Source organism: Lichenostomus cassidix, chromosome 2, assembly GCF_008360975.1.
Source record: "Lichenostomus cassidix isolate B80296 chromosome 2, HeHo_3.0, whole genome shotgun sequence".
Taxonomy (NCBI): Eukaryota; Metazoa; Chordata; class Aves; order Passeriformes; family Meliphagidae; genus Lichenostomus; species Lichenostomus cassidix.
This window is the reverse complement of record NC_139482.1, coordinates 26,824,608-26,848,243: the sequence shown is the minus strand read 5'-3', so window position 1 is coordinate 26,848,243 and position 23,636 is coordinate 26,824,608. Positions and strand designations below refer to the sequence as shown.

The window sequence follows — 23,636 nt, the reverse complement described above, 5'->3', positions numbered from 1 at the left end:
GACTGCAGCAAGAACACACCTTTAACAAAAGTCACAATATTCTGCATCAGGTTTACACGTCAGCTCTGCTGAAGAGTAACACTCAAAAGCATCATGTCAAAGCCATGTAGCAGTGTGCAGCCATCTGCTTCACCTAGTGCATTTTATCAAAAGAACCTCTGGACACTGTCAAAAAACATATATGATGAAAATGTAATTCATACTGGTTGTTTGAAAACTCAAAAATACACAGGAAGTCAGTTCAGCTGAAAATTTGAACTAGAACAGATTCAAAAGAAAGGAAATAAAGTCACCTACCTGGTATAGTCTTCATCTGATCAATTTGATCTTTGTCAGTTAAACACCCCTATCCTTCTATTAAGTAAATTGTCTACAAACAAGTGATTAAAATCGATCTCCTACCTTTTTCTGGAAGGTATGAAGTTAGGACTGCATTTCAATTCAGCCACATTTGCCTCACTCTCCATCCCACAGCTGACTATGGTAAAAGTACTGGTTATTATTTTTCAGTGAAAATGTCTAAATTCCCATGTTTGACTTTTGAGGTAAATAACGTAACCAAGGGACAGGCTAACTACACTGACTGTAGACTTTTGGTGATGGAGTTAGCTAAAATGATGGCTTATGTAACCATATGTTCCCTTTAAATTTTTTAAGAACTCAGGAAAGATTAGGAAATGCTCCTCTAAACCTCATCAGAGTTAGGCATCAAATGGAAGCAAATGGTATCTTTCAATGTCTGAACTATTTTTCTCACTCAAGTGTTCAAGAGCCAAGTAATGCATTTTCACACAAAACCTGAGCACCAAATAACCACCCTTCTCTTCTCACACACCTGTACAATCCTGGGTTGTCACAGAGCTTAAGACTCACAGCAAAAGGACAAATGTTCTGCCATGGACTGAAGGGAAATAAGATTATATAAAGATATAAATATTTTGTACAACTGAGGCCCTAACTGTTCATTTTAGACAGGATAAACCCAAACATGAAGCACATCAAGTGAAGGCTGAAAGGCCAAGGCATGTCCAGACCAATTCACCCCAGTCAGTAACTCCTGTCATTATGCTTCCCTTGTGTAAACGCCATGTAAAATTTCATTCTCTTACCTTTTTTTTCATAAGTTACTAGTTCTGTCCTTCAAAATTCAGAAGCCTTTCAGCCTGTTCGATTGGACACCCTGCCCCTTCTTCAGACCCTGTTGAGAACTAAGCTCTGAGAATTATGATTTTCTGGGTTAGACTGAAAAAATGAAAAGCATTCCCTTAGTTTTCACCCACCCTGTGATCTTCATGTCACTGCACAGAAAATAGTCCCAAAGGTCCTGGATGGCAAAACTCTGCTTCTGTCTTTCCTAAATCTGTCTCTTCCACTGCAGTGAAGAGAAAATCACATTCCCCCTCCTCTCTGAGATGGTTACAGTGGTTGATCTGCACCAAACGGACCAATGCTGAATTTATTTTATATGTTAATTTACATGATAGCTGCATTCATTAAAATGAGATCCAGTGTTATTAAACTCCTGTAGAGTAATTGTGATTGAAATTTGTCCATGAGCTACACACATTTGAACCTCATGAACCAGAAAAGAATTTATAAAATATACTGTGTAAGCACAGGCATGTTGTTTTTAAAATATCTGAAAATACAATTTACTCACAGAGGATAAAATTGAGGGTGCATACTATTTACAATCTGATTTAACACTCAATGCAAAATGTAACAGTAAAAGTGTAGAAGAGCAGGAAAAAAGTGAACTTTTTCATATGAAGACAATTAATTTCTCTAGAGCAAGATAAACTTCACTGAAGGGACTTCAGTGAGTGTTGTTTGAAACCTAAGAGAGAATCAGTGCGATTTTTTGTTTCTTCATTGCAATCTGTGAAGCTATCAGGCTATAAATCTACCTCTGAGTTTCTTGTACTTTCCCATTTACTGACCTGTACAGGCTAAAAAGCAGAGATAAACTGGAAAACAAAATTAGGACTATAGGAAGAAAAGTTATTTTAGATATTTATTACTCACTTGAAGGTCTAGTGACACAGAAAGAATTTATTTTATTTTTTTAGAATGGAAAGATTGGCATAAGGGAATTAGACCTGAGAAAGATGGCCTAATCAAGACAAAAGCTTGACATTCATTAAAAGACAATGATCACATGAAGATGGAAAAGGTTTACATAAAGGAAAGTATAATGCAACAAGAACCCAATTAAAAATCACAATACAAATGCAAAACTAATTACTCCTGAAAATGTACTTTACATACCAAAAAATCCTTGCCTCTACTTACTCTTCAAAAACATTTATTTTAATCACCGATCAGAAGAAATTTCAGAACTCCTTTAGCAGAACATAATTATCTAACTTTTAAGAATCAAAGCTCTTGCTCAGAAATACCAAAATATGTCTGACTTATAACTATCCTTTAAGGATAACACTGCTTTGCAGAGTAAAACATAAAATTGCCCTATTTGCTTAGTAAATGCTATTAGTGATGAATAACCCATCAATTTTCCATAACATATTCAAAAAGCTTTCAGAATTTGACTGGTATGGTACTCAGTTCTGATAATTCAGCTTTTAATGTAATCAAGAATATCACCAGGAGCTACTTAATTAATTCCCCAGTGCACCATGAATTTAATTTTCAATGACTTTATTGAGAACTTTTTTGTTAATTTTACAATGAGAAACTATAACCACTGTTACACAACTTGCAAATATTTCAAACAAGACAGCAATCTCCTATTTTTTTGATTTTTTCTGCTCCAAATTCAGCTCCTGAGATGGATTTTCTGCTTCAGCTTCATTTTCATCTTCCTGTAAAAGAAAACGAAAACCTGAACATTAATCCACTTATTGAAGAAGTACACTTTTTCTGCTTATGCAAATGTATGGAATTCTGTGCAGCCTTTTGCCATCTTTCGCCTGACCAATAAGCATAAAAATAAGCAAAAAAAGTCATTTATTCAAGTGACTGGTTTTGCTCAAGGGTTGAAATAAAAATGGTAAGAAATTTAAAGAAGTCTAATTGCCTACATTTATAGCAGAAAAATAATTTAATGAGTAAATATTTTACTGACCATTTCACCAGATGGTTGCATAAAGAAATTATTAAACCACAGAGATAACAAGATATTCGAATGCCTACAGCAGACAATATTACACACCTTTCCTTTGTTCTTGACCAGAGGTTTCCACTAAATTACTTTTGAATGCAAGAACTTTCATCATTGTACTAAAAATTACTTTTGAAAAGCATCTGCCATTGAAAAATGTTTCATTTTTTTGAGACCAGATACGTTTACTTCACCATTTGATAAAAGACAATAAATTTAACTTCAGAGACATTTTATGTGCTGCAGCATCGTATTTTTGTCCCATCTAGCATATTTTCTTGACAGGTCTGCCAATTTTCCAATTACTTGTACCACCATATGTTATCTGAAGATCAGTCAGGTCTAAAATAGGAAACATGAGCATGTCAGGCAGCAGCATGCTTACAATATTCTACAGCTTCAGCTCCAAGAGTAGGGCTCATAATTCACTATGGGTTCCTCTGGATCTCACTGAAAAAATGAAGTGACATCACAACGCCTGTTTCCATAGGAATGGATACTATTTTGTGCCCAGTACAAAATCGTGACCTCTAAAGTATAAATTATGGAAGAGTGAGAAAACTGTTTTATAAGGCAACTTGCAGCCTATCCCACCATGAACAGTCCTTATCACAATTTCAAAGTATGGCCAGTTTTCCTGTCTGCATTTTAATTCAATTTACAGAGAATCTTCCACATTCCAATAACACAAAAATAAATGAACAGAGATTTGGGAATGAAGAAGCATCATGGCTGCTGTAACACTACTCATCACAAGCCAACAGCTGAGAGAAAGGAAATGCTGGGGGCATTTAGGTGGGACTCAGAAACCTAAGGTGTATTTTCCTAAATGAAAAGAATACTTTCATTTTTGTAGGAAAATAACTTTATCCTTTTGCATCCTAGTCCTTCTTTCAACCATTAAAGCATGTTTTGTAAGGATAACTACAATATTTAGAGGTAGAAAATATATAGCAAGATTACATGGGCAGGACAAAATAGAACAGCAGTAGAAAATCTCATTTTAAAATGTGATGTTGCAATATGTTACACCGAACTATAATGAAAGGGAAAAGCTGGTTGTTCTAAAGTAGCAGATACTCCAAGCCATTATGCCTCTGCATCCTTCCCCTTCTGGGGGCAGCCTAGGCACTGAGAAATATTTCCTTGACTGACCACTAAAAGCCTTTTTTCTTTTGTTTTTTTGACTGTCATTTCTTCAATTACCTTTAAAACATGTAGTGCTCCCTGTGGCTCTTTTCATTTGAGTGAGAAAACATGTCTGTGCATGTGTGTGAAATCAAAGACTGCAGATTCATTGAAATTAGAAGTGTAAAATATATTAAAGAGAGTGCAATGTATAGTATACACAGAGAGCTCAAACTTCAAATGAAAACAAACACAGGGCAGAATTGGAAACAACAAAGGAGTGAGGTGTTGCCAAGATTACTGCTTACCGGTGACAAAAGAATATTGTGGAATAAAAAAAACACACACAGAAACTTTTGGCTACTTTAGAAAAACAGCCAGGTTATTTAACAAAGAACATGTTAATAAAAGAACAGCAAATCTGCATGTTTCTGAAGGTCCCTGCCTATGGAAGTTGTATCCCAAATGACCTCAATGCCAACTAATCCACCTGTACTACCCTTCTTTACCCAGAACTCTTGACATATTGCTTAAGGCTCCCTCTCCTAATAGATGAAGCATGCAGAAATTTCCGAGAGAACAGGGCCACACCTTCACAAGAGGGTGAAGGCACATTAGGTTCAACACTGAACACCAGCTTCCTGAGCCTAAGTTTTAATGACAAAAAAGTTTTTATCCAGTGAAAGAGGTTTTTTTACAGGATTTGGCTTTGTGTAAACTTGAAATGTTTTAATTCTGTGCTCAAAAGGTCATGCTTGCAGTCTGGCAGATTTCCTGGCTTACAGCAGCAGCTGCAGTGATCAGTGTGTTCTGAGATGCAGAAATGATGGCCGTTGGTGATAGCAGCACCAGGATTTGCTTGGATTGAATACTCGAGATGGAAGCATCCACTTCGGGATATTTTGCAGAACTAATACTCCTTCCTTTGTTGATCTCCTGTTGCTTCAACCAAGTAAAACATATTCAAACAGGTAAAATTTACCAGCAGAGTACAAATTTGACTTGGGTGGGCAGATTCCCATGCACAAGTCATCCAGATGCCTGACTGAATTTTTTTTTATTGGGGTTTTTTTCCACTTTTATGCACAAAACTTTCTGCCTAGCATTGCATTAAACGGTGCTCCACACAGAACATCTTAATTTTGTTCAAGGGCTTTTACTCCATCTCTGTTTTCCAAGAACAGAAACTCACACCTCATTTGGAAAAAGAAATCCAAGTTTGGTATCTCTTAACACAGGTAACTGCTGTGCAAAGCTCAGAGTAATGATGTTTGATCTTTTCTCACAGTATGAATTAGCAGGCAAACCTTTTCTTTGCCAGACATGCCTTGAGCCAGATCAGTTCCCTGGCCTGTGCTCTGCCACATGAACAACAGTGCCAGCTCAAGAAGATGGCAGAAAGGATTTTCGGGGAACACTGAAAAGTATGAACCACCATTTTTGGCAGCTCATGCAGCTTTCTGCCAGAAACGAAGTGACAGCAGAGGCCTCAGAATGGCAGTGCCAGAAAAATTTGGGACATGAACCTCTATAAATTATAAGAAGTGTTCTATCACTGCCAGTATGCTTGGGGAAGATCTGAACTGGCAATTTAGAGCACATATTAACCATACTACAAGATGTGAAGATTCACTATTATTTCAGCTTGCTGACAATGCAAAATTTCTATATAATGCTTTATCTTTTTTTTTTAGTAGCCCAAGAGGCAGCCCGATGATTGCACATGGAATACTGAAATGGAGTTTCTAATATCATTAATAATGTTTGAATTTTCAGCTACATAGCCTATATGGCCTAATTATCATGAAATTATGCGGAACAGGCTGCAGATTAAATATATTTAATATATTTGTTTTAGTAATTACCACCTATCATTATCATTATAATGCTTTTAATCCTGATGAATAGCGAAGGAAAACCTTTTATTTTCATGTTACCTGTTAAAATCCAGTCCATGATAGCAGTGTGCAAATTTTCTATTACCAGCAGATAAAATACTGAATTCTGGCTTCTGTCCACAGAAGTTCAGTTCAAGATATTTTTATTAATACCTCACATTTGTTTTTTATATTATTATTTATTTTTCTCCCAGCCACCTATGACTCTAACATCTAGGGCCTTCTGTTCTAAAGATCCTAACATCAAAGTAGCTTTTCCTAGCAAATGTCACAAATCAAACCTTTAAAGTAGTTCTTGCCATTGTATGTCAAAAATGAAACTTGTCTCAGTATCTCTTCTGACTACAGGCAATTGTAGACTCAAATATTATATAGTGAATACACTGACCTAAAAGATACCTCAGCACGGATCTGGTGACTTGTAGGAGTAGCCAAGGGAGGCAAATGCCTCAAGACTGGACTACTCCTACTGAAAAAGTCACTTAATGGCCCGAAGATTACTTTAATTTTGAAATGAACTAACTTTACTAATCTGGAATTGATGTTGTTACAAATTTACAAAACCAACAGTGATAAGGAAAAGTACAAAGAGCATTAAAAAATGCTGCTAAAGCCAACACTGAACTGAAATGCCAGGTCAGGAGCTCCTTAAGCCACTGGTGACTGGATATCTCCTCTGCATCCTGATGACACTGATGGAGAGATGGACCTTCCACATCAGGTTTCCTACATCCTTTGCCCTGCCATCCCACCTTTTCTCTGACGGAAACAAGGAACTGGATTAAAGGGCCTTTTGGGTGCTCTATGGTTTTCAAATGTCCTATGGAAATCTCTGCCTTTGCTCTGCTCAGTCCATACTTGATAGCTGAGCACTTAAGGGTGACAGCAACAGAATGGGGCCAAGAATTTAGAACCAAGACCGTAGAATCTGCCACATAATTAGGTATTGTGATTTATTGAAGTACTGAACATTCAATAGCTTTGCTGAAGTTAATGAGAACACTTCAATATTTAGATATCTTTAGGTGACAAAAACTAAAGGTAAGAGTCTGACTTTTTAAGATTCCACTTCTAAAATTTTGAGCTGACAGTTGAGAAAGACTGTGATATAATTTCATCCCCTTTGAAAGCATGTTGAAGGTCAACCCCATTATTCTCTGACTGAAGAATAATGGGTCTAACATGGAAAGTTAATTTTGTAATAATTATTCCAGAATATCCCCCTGTAGAAAAATTTTGGAATGAGACAAGAAGAAAAAAGCCTAGAAATAGGTGTTTGAGTTTCCCTTTCTCTTTTTTGCCTCCTCCAACCAATTTCATTCAAAATGTCTAAAAATTTCTTTTTTCTCCATTAGTTAATGAAATAAAATCTGGAAAATGAGAGTGAATTAGACAATTCTTAACTCCACAGGAAATCTGGAATTCTTCTGCATATAGAACAGATCACACACTAATTAACTGTGCTAGGAAATGCATCAATTCCCAGTTTTGCTCATTGCACCACACCTGTAATATCTAGAGTTGCATTACGATGTTGTGTATTTTTCCAACTGTAACTGATATTCTAAACTTAATAAACAGCTATATATTACAGGACGACGTAAAGGATCATCTGAATAAGAAGAAAGTATGCAAAACACAAAAATGCCCTGCTATAATGAGGAATGACTAAAGGGTTGTCTCTGCTATTACTTAATCTATAAATACCATCTCAAAAGCACTCAGGATCAAATTCTGATACCTCTACTTTCTAGAGTATCTTAACCCAAAAACCTGCAATATGAATAACAGACTAAGGTATTAAAGATACCCAGCTGGCATTTCATCTCTTACCTCAAAAATTCTAGCTAGGAAAACAACAGTTGGGAGCAGGTAAAAATACTTTTAATACTCTTAAAAGTCTATCAGGAAAAAACGGAATTTATTAAATATTAGAGGTTTTGTTTGTGTGTGTGAAGGTCTAGCATCCAAAGTCACAGGCCAAATTTGGAGGAAAATGAGTGTCAGAGAAAAACTGGGAGCTAAGATAGTCTCTCTGTTAAACAGCCACATGTAAAGCATCCAGCAGTAAAATTCAAAACTTATTTTAATTCCAAAGCCTATGCTATCTTCCTCAAATATATTACTGACAACCCTTATAATAAAGAGTGGTGCAAAAAACCAAGAGTACAAATGGAACAGTTCTTTACCAATGGATATTAGAAGCAAATATAAATTTCTTGTGATAGATGACAGTTTTCTGACACCACAGCTCTGCAGTGATAAGGCAGCTGTTTGTTTCCCAAGAAAAGGAGACCCTTGCTACATGGATCATTTTCATAGTGACAGCCTTGACAAGTTTGACATTTGCTTCATGAAGTATTCTAAAGCAGCCATCAAGAAAATGCCCCCTCTGGGACCACTGGGTATCTGACAGTCGTACCTTTTAATGTGCATCTCCATTAATTCTTACTGTCAAAGCCCACCAAAGCCCTACAGCGAAATCTCTGCTGATCTGGTACACTATCAAATGGAGGCTATGAAGGGACTAACTACCACAGTGTAAGCAAACACGACATCAATTAACTGGAAGCAGCTCTCCAGCCCACTTTGTTCAGTGAAAAGAGCAACGCTGGAGTGTTTCCTGACCAAGCAGTACATGCTGCTGAGCTCTAGGTGGCAATGCAAGACCAGCAGAACTACTTCCACGCTAAACCTCCTCTTTAAGAAGCTGCAAGCAGCTGCATGTTTATCACAAACTCTTTCCTTTAACTCACACTGCTACAAGAACTTTAAAGTCTTTTTGAAATGTTTGTCAGTGTTCTGTATTTTCTGTTTCCTTGTTTCTAATTCTGATTATACAGATAAATGTACCATCGCAAGAGCCCTTGCAGTCAAATTTCATTTAACGCTTAGTACAGAAGTGGAATTTCATGCCAGATTTCAAATCTTCCATCTGTTCCTCTCCTTTTTAGGAGGCAACCATTCCACTGAGTGGTCCCTTTGGCTGACTGCCACTACAGTTGGGATCCTCTTCAGGGCAGGTGGTGCTTGAAACCCAACCATTGTTTTACAAGTTCAGCTGGTTCTCCTTGAAGAAAGGAGAGGAAAATGTTTCCTCTTTAAGAATTTGAGTCTCTAAAGGTTCAGGTTTATGAATGTTCTACTGCACCTATAAATGCTTAGATATCACAAACCTGTAACATCAACTAAGGAGAGGATGAAAAGTAGCCTAAATGGGATTGTACTGTGTCCATCTGGGACAAGCCTCCTTAATTTCCAGTCCAGTGTGAGAGGGCACACTAGTTTTCAAATCTGACATGGTCCTGAATAAGATCATTCCTAAGGCAAATTTGTCCTTCAGTCATAGTAATTACATCTGTGCATATACAAACACACATATGGAAACCTCAACAGCATTTTCTACTTATGTAGCAATATAATAATTATTTTTATGAATTATAATTATAAAACACAAAGTTCCACTTCATATACACTCGTAATACTACTACAGAATAATATTTCATAGCCTAGAAATGCATATTATAATGAAGATAATTTTAAATATTTATGGTTAGACTTTCACCATATTTACACTGTACATTTACTAAATTATAAGAAGCAAACCTTATTCCTGTCTGTATTCTTTATACTAGGAAATAATATAGCTTCCCATTACAAAAGCTACATGAGAACAAAAGATGCTCGGGCCAGCAATAAGGAATTAATAGCTCTATTTCTAAGTATTATTTAATGAAAAAACCCCAACAAGTACAAGTTTAATTTTTAAGTCCTCAACTGTTAAGCCATACATGTATCTTGGTAGTTAGTAAATGACAGCTGAAGATTTTTTTCATGCTTTAACTCGTTTCTCAAGTAATTTTTGAAATATAACCTGCATAAAATCTATATATATCATAGCCCTTTATCAAGAGGTCTGAACACTCTTTGCTTCAAAAATGATTAACACTAAAAGGAAAAGTAGGCACAACTGAATTATAGAAAAATGCTTCTGTAAGCTACTATCAAGACATGCTGCCCAAAGTCGAAGGCAGCTGAAGGACATCACTGTAAACATCACTGAAGGACATGTTTATAACAGAAAAAGACAGCACCACCATATGAAAGGAATAAATTTATCTCAATAAGAGAGAAAATATAGAACCTAATGAAAACGTTTTAGGAAAAATGAGTGCATTGCATGCTCCTGACCAAAATTAATTAGAGTTTTAATGTTTTACATTTCCACCATAATTCTTTAAATGGTGCATTTATTTCATAGTAATAAACATTCGGTTCATTAAGTAAAGTTCAAAATCTGTGTTACTCGGTACATTTAACAACCTTTGGCCCTCTTCTTCAGTATTTCTTGATTCAGGTTTCCAAAGCATTGAATAAGCAATTGAGGAACACAATTAAATTTCATGACTCTGCATTTTTAGGATTCTTATTTCATCAAAGACAAAGGGCAATTAATCTACCATTCTATACTGAATTTCAACTTTAGTGAGCCATGATAGATACTGAAATGAACTTATGGGAAATGCTTAATTAGATTACTGTAAAAAGCATAACCAAAGTTTTTCCCTTCCTTATGACAAAAGAAAATGCACATTTAATTGGAAAAAGCCTACTGCAGTACTATAAATTTAATAACTTGGGAATTCATGAAAATATTGCTATAATGTGACAGTTAGGAATTCAGAAAGCCTTTTTCTTCTTATTTAATCAGAAAATTTCACCTGAGTACAGCCACGAAATTCTGTTCAGGCTCAAGGCATAAAAGATGAAACTTTCAATGGAGTTAATATGATGACATAGGAGGCTGAACAAGAGTAAAGGCCTTTTTTTTGTCACTTGTTTTCCAAAATGTGATATAAGTGAAAGTTGTAGAAATTACTGTATTTGCTGTAATACTGAACTCCTATATTTAGTCACAATCCATGAAGTTGCCAACAAAACAGAAATTAATGAAGCTGTAGACGTAGATGAAGGATAGAATCTTCAGCTACTGTTGAATAATTTAGAGACTAAAAAGACTTTTGCTTTTTAAAAAAACCCCAACAAAACAAAAAAACCTCCTTTCAGCAGGTCCCCCAAAACACATACTGGTATTTAAATTCAGAATCCAACAACTGCAACAAACAAGCAAATATTTCAATTATTTCAACAAAATCAATTAAATAAAATCCCCCAAAGAGCATTTTAGGCTAGTACCAGATCCATAGTGTCATATTAGCAGACCCTTCCATCTCTCATGAAAGAGCTGTATTTTTCCTACTGTTATCATTCATTTAATCTGACTTAACACAAGTACTGCAGATGGATCCAGAAGTCAAAATCACTGCTTTCCAAGCTGTATAAACATACTTTTAATTTGACTACGTAGAATCATAGAATGATTCCCTTCACCCATTTGGTGGTCGATCTGAAATCTAACAAGACAAGAAATCTATGGCTTTAAAGGTTGGACTTCAGTTGGTTTGATGGCAAAGGAAGGTTTGTAGATCGGTTTTTATATTTTTACTTTATTGCTCTACTTGAAGGACCCTGTTCAGACCCTGTAATGATGCCTGAACAGTCCTGTTTCATACAATAGATCAAATTGGTTGCTTTTGAAGAACCAAGGGTGTATTGGTAATAAACATGTAGTCAATTTGGAATCAAAATTATAACATTTCAATATACCAAGGTTTTCAGAGTCTCAGGCTGATAAGCTTCTAAATTAAAAAAAAAAAGAAAAAATAAAGAAGAAAAAAAGAAGAAAAAGAATGTATCAGATTTAGCAGTAGATCTCCTCAAACTCAATTCCTCTTTGCACTTCCAAGTGAGGATCTAAAGCCAAATGTTATTTAATTCTGTTGGTATACTGAGGAATGTTTTGGTAATTTGTCATGATAGAGATGGTGCTTCACTGTAATTTTTTGAAGTCAGAATCAGATGAAACTCTTTAAACTGCAAATAATGTGATGTCCAACCATTTAATGTTTCAAATATTATCAAAAAGAACTTTCAAAAAAACCTGCCCTGTAAAAGCTGCATCTGCCTTCAAACATACTCTGAAATCCTTCCAAAACCTTATATCTAACAATATTTATACACTCTGCAGGGAAAAAAAAATTAGTTGCCTTTTGGAATGCTAGAATCAAATTAATTGACAGACCTCATCTCAGTGCTGGTAGTCACTGCAAACAGGGCTTCTTATCTGTTGATTGTGCATTTCTTTCTGATAAATTTGTATGTCACTGTTTCACTAAACCACATCAAAGTCATCTTTTGGTTTGTCAACAGCTGGCTTCCCATCTCTGCCTACCCTCCAACAAATCACACTTAACTTTCCTAGAAGAGTGGGAGAAAAAATTCTTTGATGTGATTCAATTACTGAGAAGCTATACTCTAAAAGATTCCCAAAGCTAGGGAAATTTGGCTATAACTAATTAGTGTTTTGCATATTTATGCTAGAAGAGCTCATTACAGAGCTTACGTTATAAATTGTTGTTTATGTACTTTTTCCTTAAAACTCTGAAGTCACTTAACATAATTCATTGAAACTCCTTTTGAAGCTCACTAAACTCTATCCCTCAGAAGGCTTTTTGTCTCCCATTACATTATACTACAGTGCTTCCAAGAATAATATTCTTCACCATAATATTCTTTACCATCAAGGGCCTTGCAAACATGTATACATGCATTGTTACATTCAACTCATCTGATTACTGAAATGAACAGAACCATTTACTGGGGCTACATATGAACTGTACTGTAGAACAAGGCTTCTCTGGAATAAATATTGAGTCTAAACAGCCCCTGAATCAGGCAGGGCATTTTAATTATAGGTATTTAAGAGGAAGTTGAGGTTATTTTCAGAGGGCTGTGTTTTCCTGGAATCCTAGTACTGCCACTCAACTGTCTCTACAGATTTTCTGTCCGTCACCTTACACCAGGTCACCTACGGCCCCACGGAGATGTTGAGTACTTGCTGCTCTCTGCTCTTGTACCTGTCAGTGTTACCCAACAACATCAAGCAAAAGCTTCCATCATCATTCATTTTACTTAGCTGCAATCTATTTGGTTTTATTCACTGGCTTTTCTCTTTCTGCATATACAGGAGTTCCAGGAATTGGATATGATGATTCTAAGAATTAACAGCCAGTATGTATTTCATTGTTTTCTGTTTACTGATGATTTAAGATAAACTCACCATGATGTCTCCTTTACTCACAAAACTGAACAGGTAGTATGAAAAAAAGGTTTACGTAGAAAAAACAGGCTTATGTTCTCCTTTAGCAAATACCACTTAGTATTTGAGGCAACCCATTTTGCTGCTTCCTCTCCTCTACATGTAACTTAGACAACCAACACATCAAGAACCATGGAAGCTTGTAGCACTGCCATTTATATCAGCATTTAAACTCAGAAGCAAAAAGATACTTTGCAACTTTCTCTGCCAATGTTATTTTTAAATAGGATTATTAACTATTTATAAGACTGTGAAGAAAATAGAGCAAATACCATCTATTTTGGCAGACAATAAATCAAGGATCATACTTTTCCTACATTAATTGATGTTTCTCTTTGTCAGTATTCTCTTAACTGTCAGTGAAAGTTATTAGCATTAATTACTTGTGACTTGAATTGGACTTAGGTATTTTCAATTCATTTAAACTCAAGGAAACCTTTCAGGATGTAAGTTCTCAAAAGACCAAATAATGAAAAAATTTTTTAGCTGTTGCTTCCCCTGTCTACTGAAAATTCCACCAAATTATGCTTCTTAATACCTAGATACAGAAAGGTCTCTGGGTCATTTGAAGATTTTGCTGTTCAAAAAGATAAACAGATATCATAAAAACGATATACAGATATAATATTTATTTATCTATAATAATAAATAATCCAAATCTGGCCAAGTCATATAAGTCATATCCTGCCACATGCTGTATAAACATATCTGGGGAGTTTGATAATGCAGAGTATAAAATCAGTTATGAAAAAAAATGAAAGAAGAGAAGAACAAGAACTAAAATATCCAAAAAGCTTAGTGGGGTCAGGATAATGGCCATGTATGTTAATCACATTTTGGTTCCAATTATGGCCAATAAATGAAGGGTGATTAAAAAGTAGTTATCATCAACATTTATATAAAACTATTTCAAATAGAAATATTTTATATTTTTAATAAAACAATAAATTGGTTGTACAGGGTAGACATAAAAAATCAGACGGTTATTACAGATATTTTATCAAAATGATTCTGAGGCTTGAGTCAGTCTTTAGAGATGTCCTTCTGCTGGGGAAACTTCTGCTGAGGTCAAGGGGGCTGTGTAGGAGAAACTGAGGAAACCTCTGGATTTCTGGAAGATGTCATTGAAGAAGAGGCAGAAACGGAGAAGTGATACTTAATAGGTTTTCTAATCTAAAGGAGGGTCACTAACAGAAACCAGCATAAAGCTAATGCATGTGTCAACAGTGAAGCAAGGTCTGAGACTCAGATGAGGAATTTCTCAGCTAAAATCTCTGACATTTGTACCCCTACTATAATACTTATTCGGACTGGAGGGTTGGAAATTGAACTCACTGCTACGTTAAAGAACTTATCCGTAAAATGTGAATAACAATACTTTCAATGTCAGGATGGAGCTCTATGCATGAAAAGATTTATATAAGTGCTAAGCGCTGTCATTGTTATTACATTCAGAAAGCAAAGAAGACTTTAAAAGCATTAACTTTTGTAGCACAGAACATCACCCATTCTTTCTGAAGCCAGCAAAGAAGACATAAAATGAGTGTAGTTATTGCAAGAAATTGTCTGGTTTTAAGTTCTGATGCTTATTTTTTGCCTCTAGAAAAAGTAAACAACCTTGAATAGTAGGAATTTTGCGATATGCAATATTGTATAATATGCAGCAACCTATAAAGCATATGAAAAACAGTTTTACCTCATATAAACTTGCTTTTTGTCAGGCAATTATTTAATTGGAAAGATGCTTTGAGAGCAATCAGAAAGCAACGCATAAAAAAAGTGTCTGGTTTGGAATGATGAAAAGAGAATGGAGTCCCTTTTTAAAATATAATGCAATAAGGAAGAAACTACCAAGTCAGTGCTAGTACATCAGCAGGTGGGAACAAATTAAATTGATGTGTCTATTCCTCTTTCTCAGAGGGAAAAGCACCTGCTCTCCAAGGAAGATCACATCCTAATGGAATTTAAGTGGTGGTCCATTTTCTCTCTGTGAAAGCTGCAGTGGTCATCTGCAGTTAGGTAAGCTTTTTTTACATGAATGTACCTGCATTTTTAAGTCATCTTGCACCATTTGAAGATAATTGTTAAGACTGTGATCAAGAATTACATCTTTGGGTGCAGAAACTTTTGAATATTTAGGTTCTGATTTTGGATTTTTAAAAGGTATCATTTATGTCCTGTCTTGTGCCTACAGTTCAAACTTTACTGTCCACTCCAAGGAAAGTGGAAGTTTCATACACACTATTCCTTCCATTCAAGAACAGCAATCATTCATCTGTCCTGGCAAAATGACATTTTCAGATACGGTGAGCATTGTCTCTACATATAACCAGTTTTTTCTGTTGAAAATCTTTACTTCATTGAGAAAAATAAAAGGCAGGATTTTCTTTCATATATTTAAAACTTTAATTACAGGAGGATCGCTACAGATACTGCCCAACGCATTAAAATACTTTCTCTGAACAGAACTGTCACTAATAGAGTATTTAAATTTACAAAGTGATTTCCACATGAATGGGATTGTTCCAGGCCGAAAACAACATTTTTAATACCATAAACAAACAAGAGATGAATGCACAAAATGAACTGTTTAACAGGGGTTTATGTACCCCTTGTGCATTGTATTTGGAAATGAAGTCCTTAAACTCAGAGGCAGAGGATTCTCTGTGGATTAGAAGAGAAACATGCGGCCCTTTCAGCAGCATCCTTTAATACAAAATTTGGCACTAACACCCTGTTTGCTTCAGCAAATGACTTCACGCTTTGTCCTTTTAATCCAATTTCCACCATAATATAGACTGAAGTGTTGTGAAAATACTGAAAGAGGATGCCTGGAAATGTATTGCATTAGAAATCTAATCCAGGTGGTAATCCAATCCCACACAGCTGATTTCTCATTGACTGAGACGTTTAACCCACAGATGGCTTTATACAAACCAGCATTCTACACCAGCTACAACTGGATATAATTCTCACACATCAAGACACGACTCAACAAGGAAGGTAAGAGGCTAAGTCTGACAAGGAGAGGAACAGTGACTGTACTGAAAGCTAAAATAATTGATTGTAACACTCATCCCAAGTTGAATAGCTCAGATTTGCAGGTTATTACAGCATTAGGTACTTTGCTGGTGCAGCCCATGAGTGTATAAGCTCCCTATTAGGCAGGAGCTTCATCATTAGGTATTATCTCCTTTGAGGTGAAAGCACCAAGTGTATCTTAAACAGCCACCCCACAGCAGACAGGAGCCCATTCAGAAAAAACTTACTCACATTTTACCACCACATAAAACAATAATTTCCTAGACAATGTGCAATTGTACTTTTCGTTTTAATTTCTTGAATTGCTTCTGTCCTGAACATGACAGACACTTGCAGATGCCAGCAGCCCAACATGTATGTGTCCTGACCAGAAAACCAGCATCCCTGGGTTCTCCTTGTAGAAGCTATGGGTCCATTCATGTCTCAAAGGCAACATAAGGCTGCTGCTCATTGCTTGTGAGTATGATGTCATACTTTCTGTCCGCACGATGAGATTCAACAGGGATTTCAGTAAAAAATACAATCCTAACAGTCTTTAAGCAACTTAAACATGATGGAAGCGTACCACTAAGATATTCCCATCACAACATGCAGTGCCACATACCTTTTTATCCTAGCCAAACAAGAATCTATTCACAGAGGTGTTTGTCTTTAACATGTCTTCAGCAGAAGACGAAGAAAGAAAATAATGTATATCCAAATTAAAAATTTCTACCATTTGTGAAGCAAACATTTTCTTAATGTAGTTTCTTTCAAATTTGTCAGTTTTACACTCTTCACAGAAAGGTAAATTTGTTCCTTAATAATTTCTGTAATTTTCCACAAAGTTTAAGGTTTTGTTTATACAGGACATTCCAAAGTTAGGCTGGCAGAAGCAAAAAAAAATGTGCAGGAGGAAGAACACCCCAAAACCCAGAAGACACATTCCCTGGCAATATTCTTTCCAAAGTGATTTGAACTGCATTTTTCCTGCACTGAGTCTCAGCAATAAGTCAGCATTCTTGCTTAATGAAAAGGATTTGCATTCCTGGCCTATGTAAAATTACAGGCTGCATCTGTGTTTCCCTTTTTCTTGTTGTTTCTCTGAGTGACTGAGGTGACAGCTAAGATTTTAATTTTGTCTGAATAGTTCACTAAATGCAACACAGCCCTCCCTTACTCCTTGGGAAAAGTCCCTAACATATATATTTTTTCATTTTCCAGGTCTTATCCACTGATGCAGAGAATAAAAGGAATATCCTCCATGCCCAATTGGTTGTTTTATTTTGATCTGATAACTAGACAAAAGCTGATGAAAATTATGTCTCAAAGTTGCTCCACTTTCCTCCCACAAACTGCTTTCTTAACATGTGCAGAACTTTCTACTTAGGTGTATGTTTCACTACCTTCAGGTTTGTTTCCTTCCAGCTTTCAAAGCCTACTTCACAGACTTCTCAGCATTTTAACCAGGAAAGTGCCTGGAGATCCTTAGGACCATGCTTGAAATCTTCTTAATATCATTTCCTTTGGATATAAGCTCTTCTTTCTTTGTTGCTGCTCTTCATCTACTTCCTTAAAAGAACATCTTCTCTTGGTACAAGGATAAGATAGATATAACAGCTTACCACTTATAGATATGTTCAAGGTGGGGGACTGAGGAGATTTCCCTGGAATTTTCTGGCACTTGTTTTGCTTTTTTAAAATTATGAGTCATAATTTTTCCTCTAATCTTATATTTAAGAGTACTAAAGTGAAGAAACTGAAACAGACACCAGTCTCTCTCTCTCTAAAGATTTAGAAAAATATTCTGGGGCTATGTTCCAACCAGATAACCACCACCCATGTGGACACAGTGATATAATTTTGTTATCACTTTCGTAAGCCAAATTTTAAAATATTTTAGAACTTCCATTACATTTATGTTTCATCACTTGGAAAAAGTTTTAGATTCCACAGGAATAAGGCCTATAGCCATGAGATATGCCATGAGATATGTTGTGAAGGGAATTCCATGAGATGTGTCACACCCAGCCCCTCTCACCTCTGAGAAAGGTGAAAGCAAGGGTGTTTATTTTCTGCCCAATTTCTATACTCTTAATGCAATAGATTCTAACAGTGGTAACAGCAGCTTTTGTCTCAAGTGTTAGAGATTTTCTGAGGAATACAGCAGGTTTGATCATATTTATATCAACTGAGATAATTTTTCTAACTAACTTCTATATATAAAATCATCCTCCTTTCACCATGCCAGATGCATGTGCCCCACTAATCCAAAAATATTAAATGCATAATTGAATTTCATTTCCTTAGGGCATATGATTTCATAACCCACGACAGAAAAGGATGAGAAGAGTCAATTAACAACAAAATGCCTGTCCAAGCTAATGAAAGGCCAGACCTCCTCAATAGCTTGGCTTGTGCTTTCTACACTAATGTTTATGAACCAGTGATCTATCAAGCCCTTCAAAATCAAGCACTAGATACTTTGCAGTTAACAATTTTTTTCATACTCTCTGAGATGCACTGTCAAGGATATGTGGTTTAAGAAACTTTCACTTCAGAAAGCCCAAGGTGGCAATCTCTCCTGACTGTATCATTAAAATACCATTTTCAAATGCAAGACTGGCTGACTTGCTGAAATTTCTAAGCCACATACTTACAGTTAACTGGAATGCTATCATGAAAAGAGCAATAAGCCCTCACTTCTGACAAGTGTCAGCCTTCCCTAATGAAGTTATTCGGTGCTAGAAGAGCACCTCCAAAATCATTGTGAAGTGAGCTCCTCCAAAAACATTTTGAAGATGTGAGTTCTCATGCTGGAATTCAGAAGCCACTACCAGTCAATTGAAGTCTAACAGATGATATGATTCTGGAGTTTGCTTGCCTCAGAAGGATTGATGTATGTTTGAAAAGGATGAGGTACTAGCAGTCAGTGTGCCTACTCCATCTGCCATGAAGATACCACACTTGTTCTGCAAAGTAGACAGGCTCCAGGTGCTCTGGAAGGGTTGACGACAACCACGGACTTCTCAGTACTTCCATTTCAAAGCACAAAAAGCTGACTTGTAAAGAAATCGATTCATCTGATGTCAGAAGATACTGAGATTACCACAATGAGAAAAGCCTCTGCTATGTGCAACTATATATGTTGGTAGCCTAACGCAGTTTTTGTCCGATGAACTTGTCCCACGCTATCTAGAAACCAGTATTTTGAAACATGGACTGTGAATGAGAAGTTGCCAGCATGGATCTTCATAGGCAAAAGCCAGATGGAGCTGCTGGCCTAAATAAGTGCCTGATTTCCAACAAGTATGATCCCACACTTCAACAGAGACATATCCTCATACAGCATCTCCTTTATTCCGAACCAGAAAGCAATGGAACCTGCCAGTTAAAGCAGGTCCTCATCCTGTGTGTAGGCAGCTGTTTGGACTGAAGTACTTTGAGGACCCTGAGATGGCTGGGTTCAGTGTACATAAAAAGCATAATGCCAAAAAAGATTCCTAAGACCTGAACAAAGCATAACCAAAGGTAATCAATTCATTTCCATGCAGTTGGATATAGGAGCACTGTTAATTCAGCTATTGTGACATGAATTATTCTTTCCTTTGTTTGAGCTCTCTGAAAATTAGGAAAGTTGCTTGCATTTGAAAACATGCATTTGACGGACAGTAGAAGGAATGCCTAGAACATAACTCATCATCCTTATGTTCCACATTGATTTTAGGATGCAATAATGCAAAAATTCCCTAATACATATGCTAAAAATATGCTGGCAAGAACACTTGGCAAGCTGTTCTACAGAGTGCCCATCCAAGAGTAAATTCCACTCTGTCTGCAAATAATCACAAAAGGTAAAGATTCAGAGTCTGTATGAACTGGAAATGTTTACAGAAAGAATTAAAATTGAAATTGCAAGTTTCTTTCAAGCTACTGATCATGCAGTATTAAACAAGCTTTATTGCCTTATCATAGCAATTAATTTTTGTTTCACGTTAATGACATTCTTATCATGCCTGAGATGCTAATGCAATTTGACAACAGCAAACACCATAAGATCATTTAGCTTATCCATGTCACTTGTGGGGACAAATTCACAGCTTTACATTCATGACCTTCGAAACATACTAATTCCCTCCAAAATGGACTGCTTCTGTGATTTTGTCATAGAAAGGAAAGATTCGTTCTCACATTGTCTTTAATATCTGATTTTTTAAAGAAAACAATTATCACATTTCTAGGCAGCAGTTCTAAACTAAAACACTGGGTAAACACCATAAAATTGTATTTTGCAGTTTCTTATTAAATATGTGACCTTACTAAATGTCCCAGCTTATTTCATCATCAGTGTAATGTGATACTAATGAGTGATTAAAGTTATATTTATTGCTGGAAGAAAACACATAGATTTCAAAGTAAAATTCTCACATACATGAGAAACAATAAGACTTCATTTCAGCTTTTTGCTTGTTTGCAAAAAGCTGTGATGGATGCTTTGTGTCTTTTGTGAAGGGACTGGCCCTAAAAAGGCAATGTCTCTTCTGACCAGGTCCCTTAGAGAACATCTTGCAAAGCTGCAGCTAGAATTCGGGAGCTAGTAGCCATAAATGTGGGAGTTGCTGCTGCAGGGCTTGGGGAAGGAGCATTGACAAAGAAGGCACAAAATTTAACCACTCACCCCTCAACAGATTAGAGGAACATGGAATATGACACTTTAAAGTACTCCAAATCAAAAGGTTTTAAAACAATAATAAGGGTAATAACAAGGGTAATTATTAGCAATAATAAGCTGCAAATTCTGCAAAATGGATGCATGGTTTCATCACATACAACTTTTCCATTATTACTTCCTTACAAACAGCACCAACACTTTCCTGCATTTTCTTGCTAAAGAAGCTGGAAGCAGAGTTGAAAATCTGTTGAGATACCATAGTATTTCTATGAACTGCTGTATTTGTGTATAAAATACTTCATTACAAGTGGATTTTGGATTCTAATTATATTCTTATTAACCCAATTACTTTGCTATGTATATATTTAAACATAATTATATACTGTGATATGTACCTCTCCACTATTACATTTACTGCTAAGGCTAATTTTAACTAAATTAAGAGTTCATTCAAAAACACTAAGTATACACATATTTTGTTTTGTTTTTTTTTTTCCCAGACTACATTACAATTGTACAAAATAGTAAAGGGCTAGATAAATCTTCAGTTTTCTATAAGAATGAGTACCTTTAAATTGACACCAAATATGTGTCATAATTTTTTAATATGTTCTAAGCACAATATTTGCAGGATTAGTGGGAAGTTTACTGTAAGCCTGTTTTAACTTTGACTTGACCTTCACTTTAAAAAAAAAAAAAAAGCTTTCGCATTCGTACATATATTCCTGCTGAAGATGGGGTTAAACTTGTCCAAAGCATTTTAATAAAATACTGAAGACCTCCTTTAATTTATGGCATATATATTTTCAAGAAGGAAAATGCTGATATTATCTTGGTTATAAGCTCGCTGCTAAAATGATTTAGATATTCTTTTCCTTTCACACAGTATCAGTATAAAGCTTTTCTTTGCATGCAATGAATTATAGTTGACACTTCAAACCTATTCTATCAGTATCTTCTAGTTCAGAAAAATGAGAAAACATAAATATTTATTCTATGTATACAGAAAAGACACAGGATTCTGATAAAAATGATCCATTATAGAATGATGAATAATTGTTACATGTGTCATACTTGGAACAGTAAAGGGCAAAAAAAATTGCCACTTTTTAATAGGAGGATTTGAGGTTATTGTGCAAATAAAAATGCAGTCATTTTATCACAGTGAGCAGAGAAGTGTTTAGGCCCAGTGATTTTTGATGACATTCACTTCATGACTCCATGGATGATGAAGCTGCTTGATACAGATCCTTGGTCTGATTTGATAAAGCCTATTAATGACGTGCTTTCACACTGGAAAAATATTTATGCAAACAACCTTCCATTTTCCTGGTTGATATGTGCAATATCTCTCCAGCTTAAGTTTACCAATTAGTAAGACTAGGAATTCATGTGTTCCATTCTGTGATGAGTTCATTGTCTTTAATTTTGTTTCTATTACTAACTTAAGTTTCTGCATTATGTAGAGAAGTAGAGGTTATTAAAATCTGCTTAATAATACTGTAGGAAAAGAATGTGAAATTTCCAAATATTTAAAACAATATGATCAGCATTATTATCAGTCTTTCCTTTAAAAAAAAAAATTCTCCTATTTAGTGCAAACTCTAGACAAAATGAAGTAAAAAGAACTAATACAAAATATTTAATTTTTTAAAATCTGCAATGTCTGTTTTTATACTAGAAATGAAAGCTCTTTGAGGTAATTATCCTCCTTCCTTATTTTTTTTTATTCAGTGATTTTAACTGGATAGCCCTGACTGCAACACTGAAATGCATTCATGACAGAAATTATGGAGCTAGAAACAAATACCCAAAATTACAAGTTCTCAGGGGAAGATTGCCACAAGAAAAGCATAATATTTAATTGCACAGAATTACTTGCTAAGCTGTGTTATGGGAGCTTCACAGACTGTAACATAGAGACCCTGTGCTTATTAAATTCAATGCATGCTGATTTAAATGAAAATAAAGTAGCATTAATTCAGTAAATAAAAAAAAAGGAAGTTCTAAAGCTATAACACTCTGGATATTGGCAAAGACATTTTCTCAAAGTGCTATGTTTGTATTAACAGTGAACTAGAAATCACAAGTCATAGAAGTTAACTTATCATAAAAAAAATCCAACCTGGACCCACAGCACATATGCAATACTGCATCTGAAAAGTTTTAATTTTTGACACTATTTCTTGGCTTCATCAATACACATGGGCACTGGCAGGTTAACTTGTCACATAAAGAAATAAGGAGCTACGGTGGATAGCAGCAAATATTTCTCTAGTCCAGTTTCTTGTCACCTACAATGGCCACAAGCAGACACGCAGAAAAAACTGCCAAGACAAAGGCAAGAACAAATCAAATTTACCATATTAATTTCCAAAATAAACATTATTATTAAATACCATTACTTTAGAGATAAAGAAATCCCCATCTGAAATACTTAGCATCATATGAAGAATTTAGAAAAGACAGGCTTTAGGAATAGTAGTATTTTAAAGAACACTCCAAGCTCATACACCACCTTGAAAAAAGTAATTGAAATAAATGTTTATTTCAAATTTTCTCTGAGTGTTTACTGCT

General features: G+C 35.6%; 1 protein-coding gene across 1 annotated transcript in view; it reads right to left on the bottom strand.

The window, feature by feature from the left end:
- Positions 1–2,001: 2,001 nt before the first annotated feature.
- PHF14 (PHD finger protein 14) overlaps positions 2,002–23,636 on the bottom strand; it is a 180,964-nt gene continuing 159,329 nt past the window's right edge. The window contains exon 21 of the mRNA XM_085049823.1: positions 2,002–2,822. Coding sequence (XP_084905949.1) covers positions 2,748–2,822 — 75 coding nt within the window. The 3' untranslated portion in view covers positions 2,002–2,747. The remainder of the gene's footprint in view (positions 2,823–23,636) is intronic.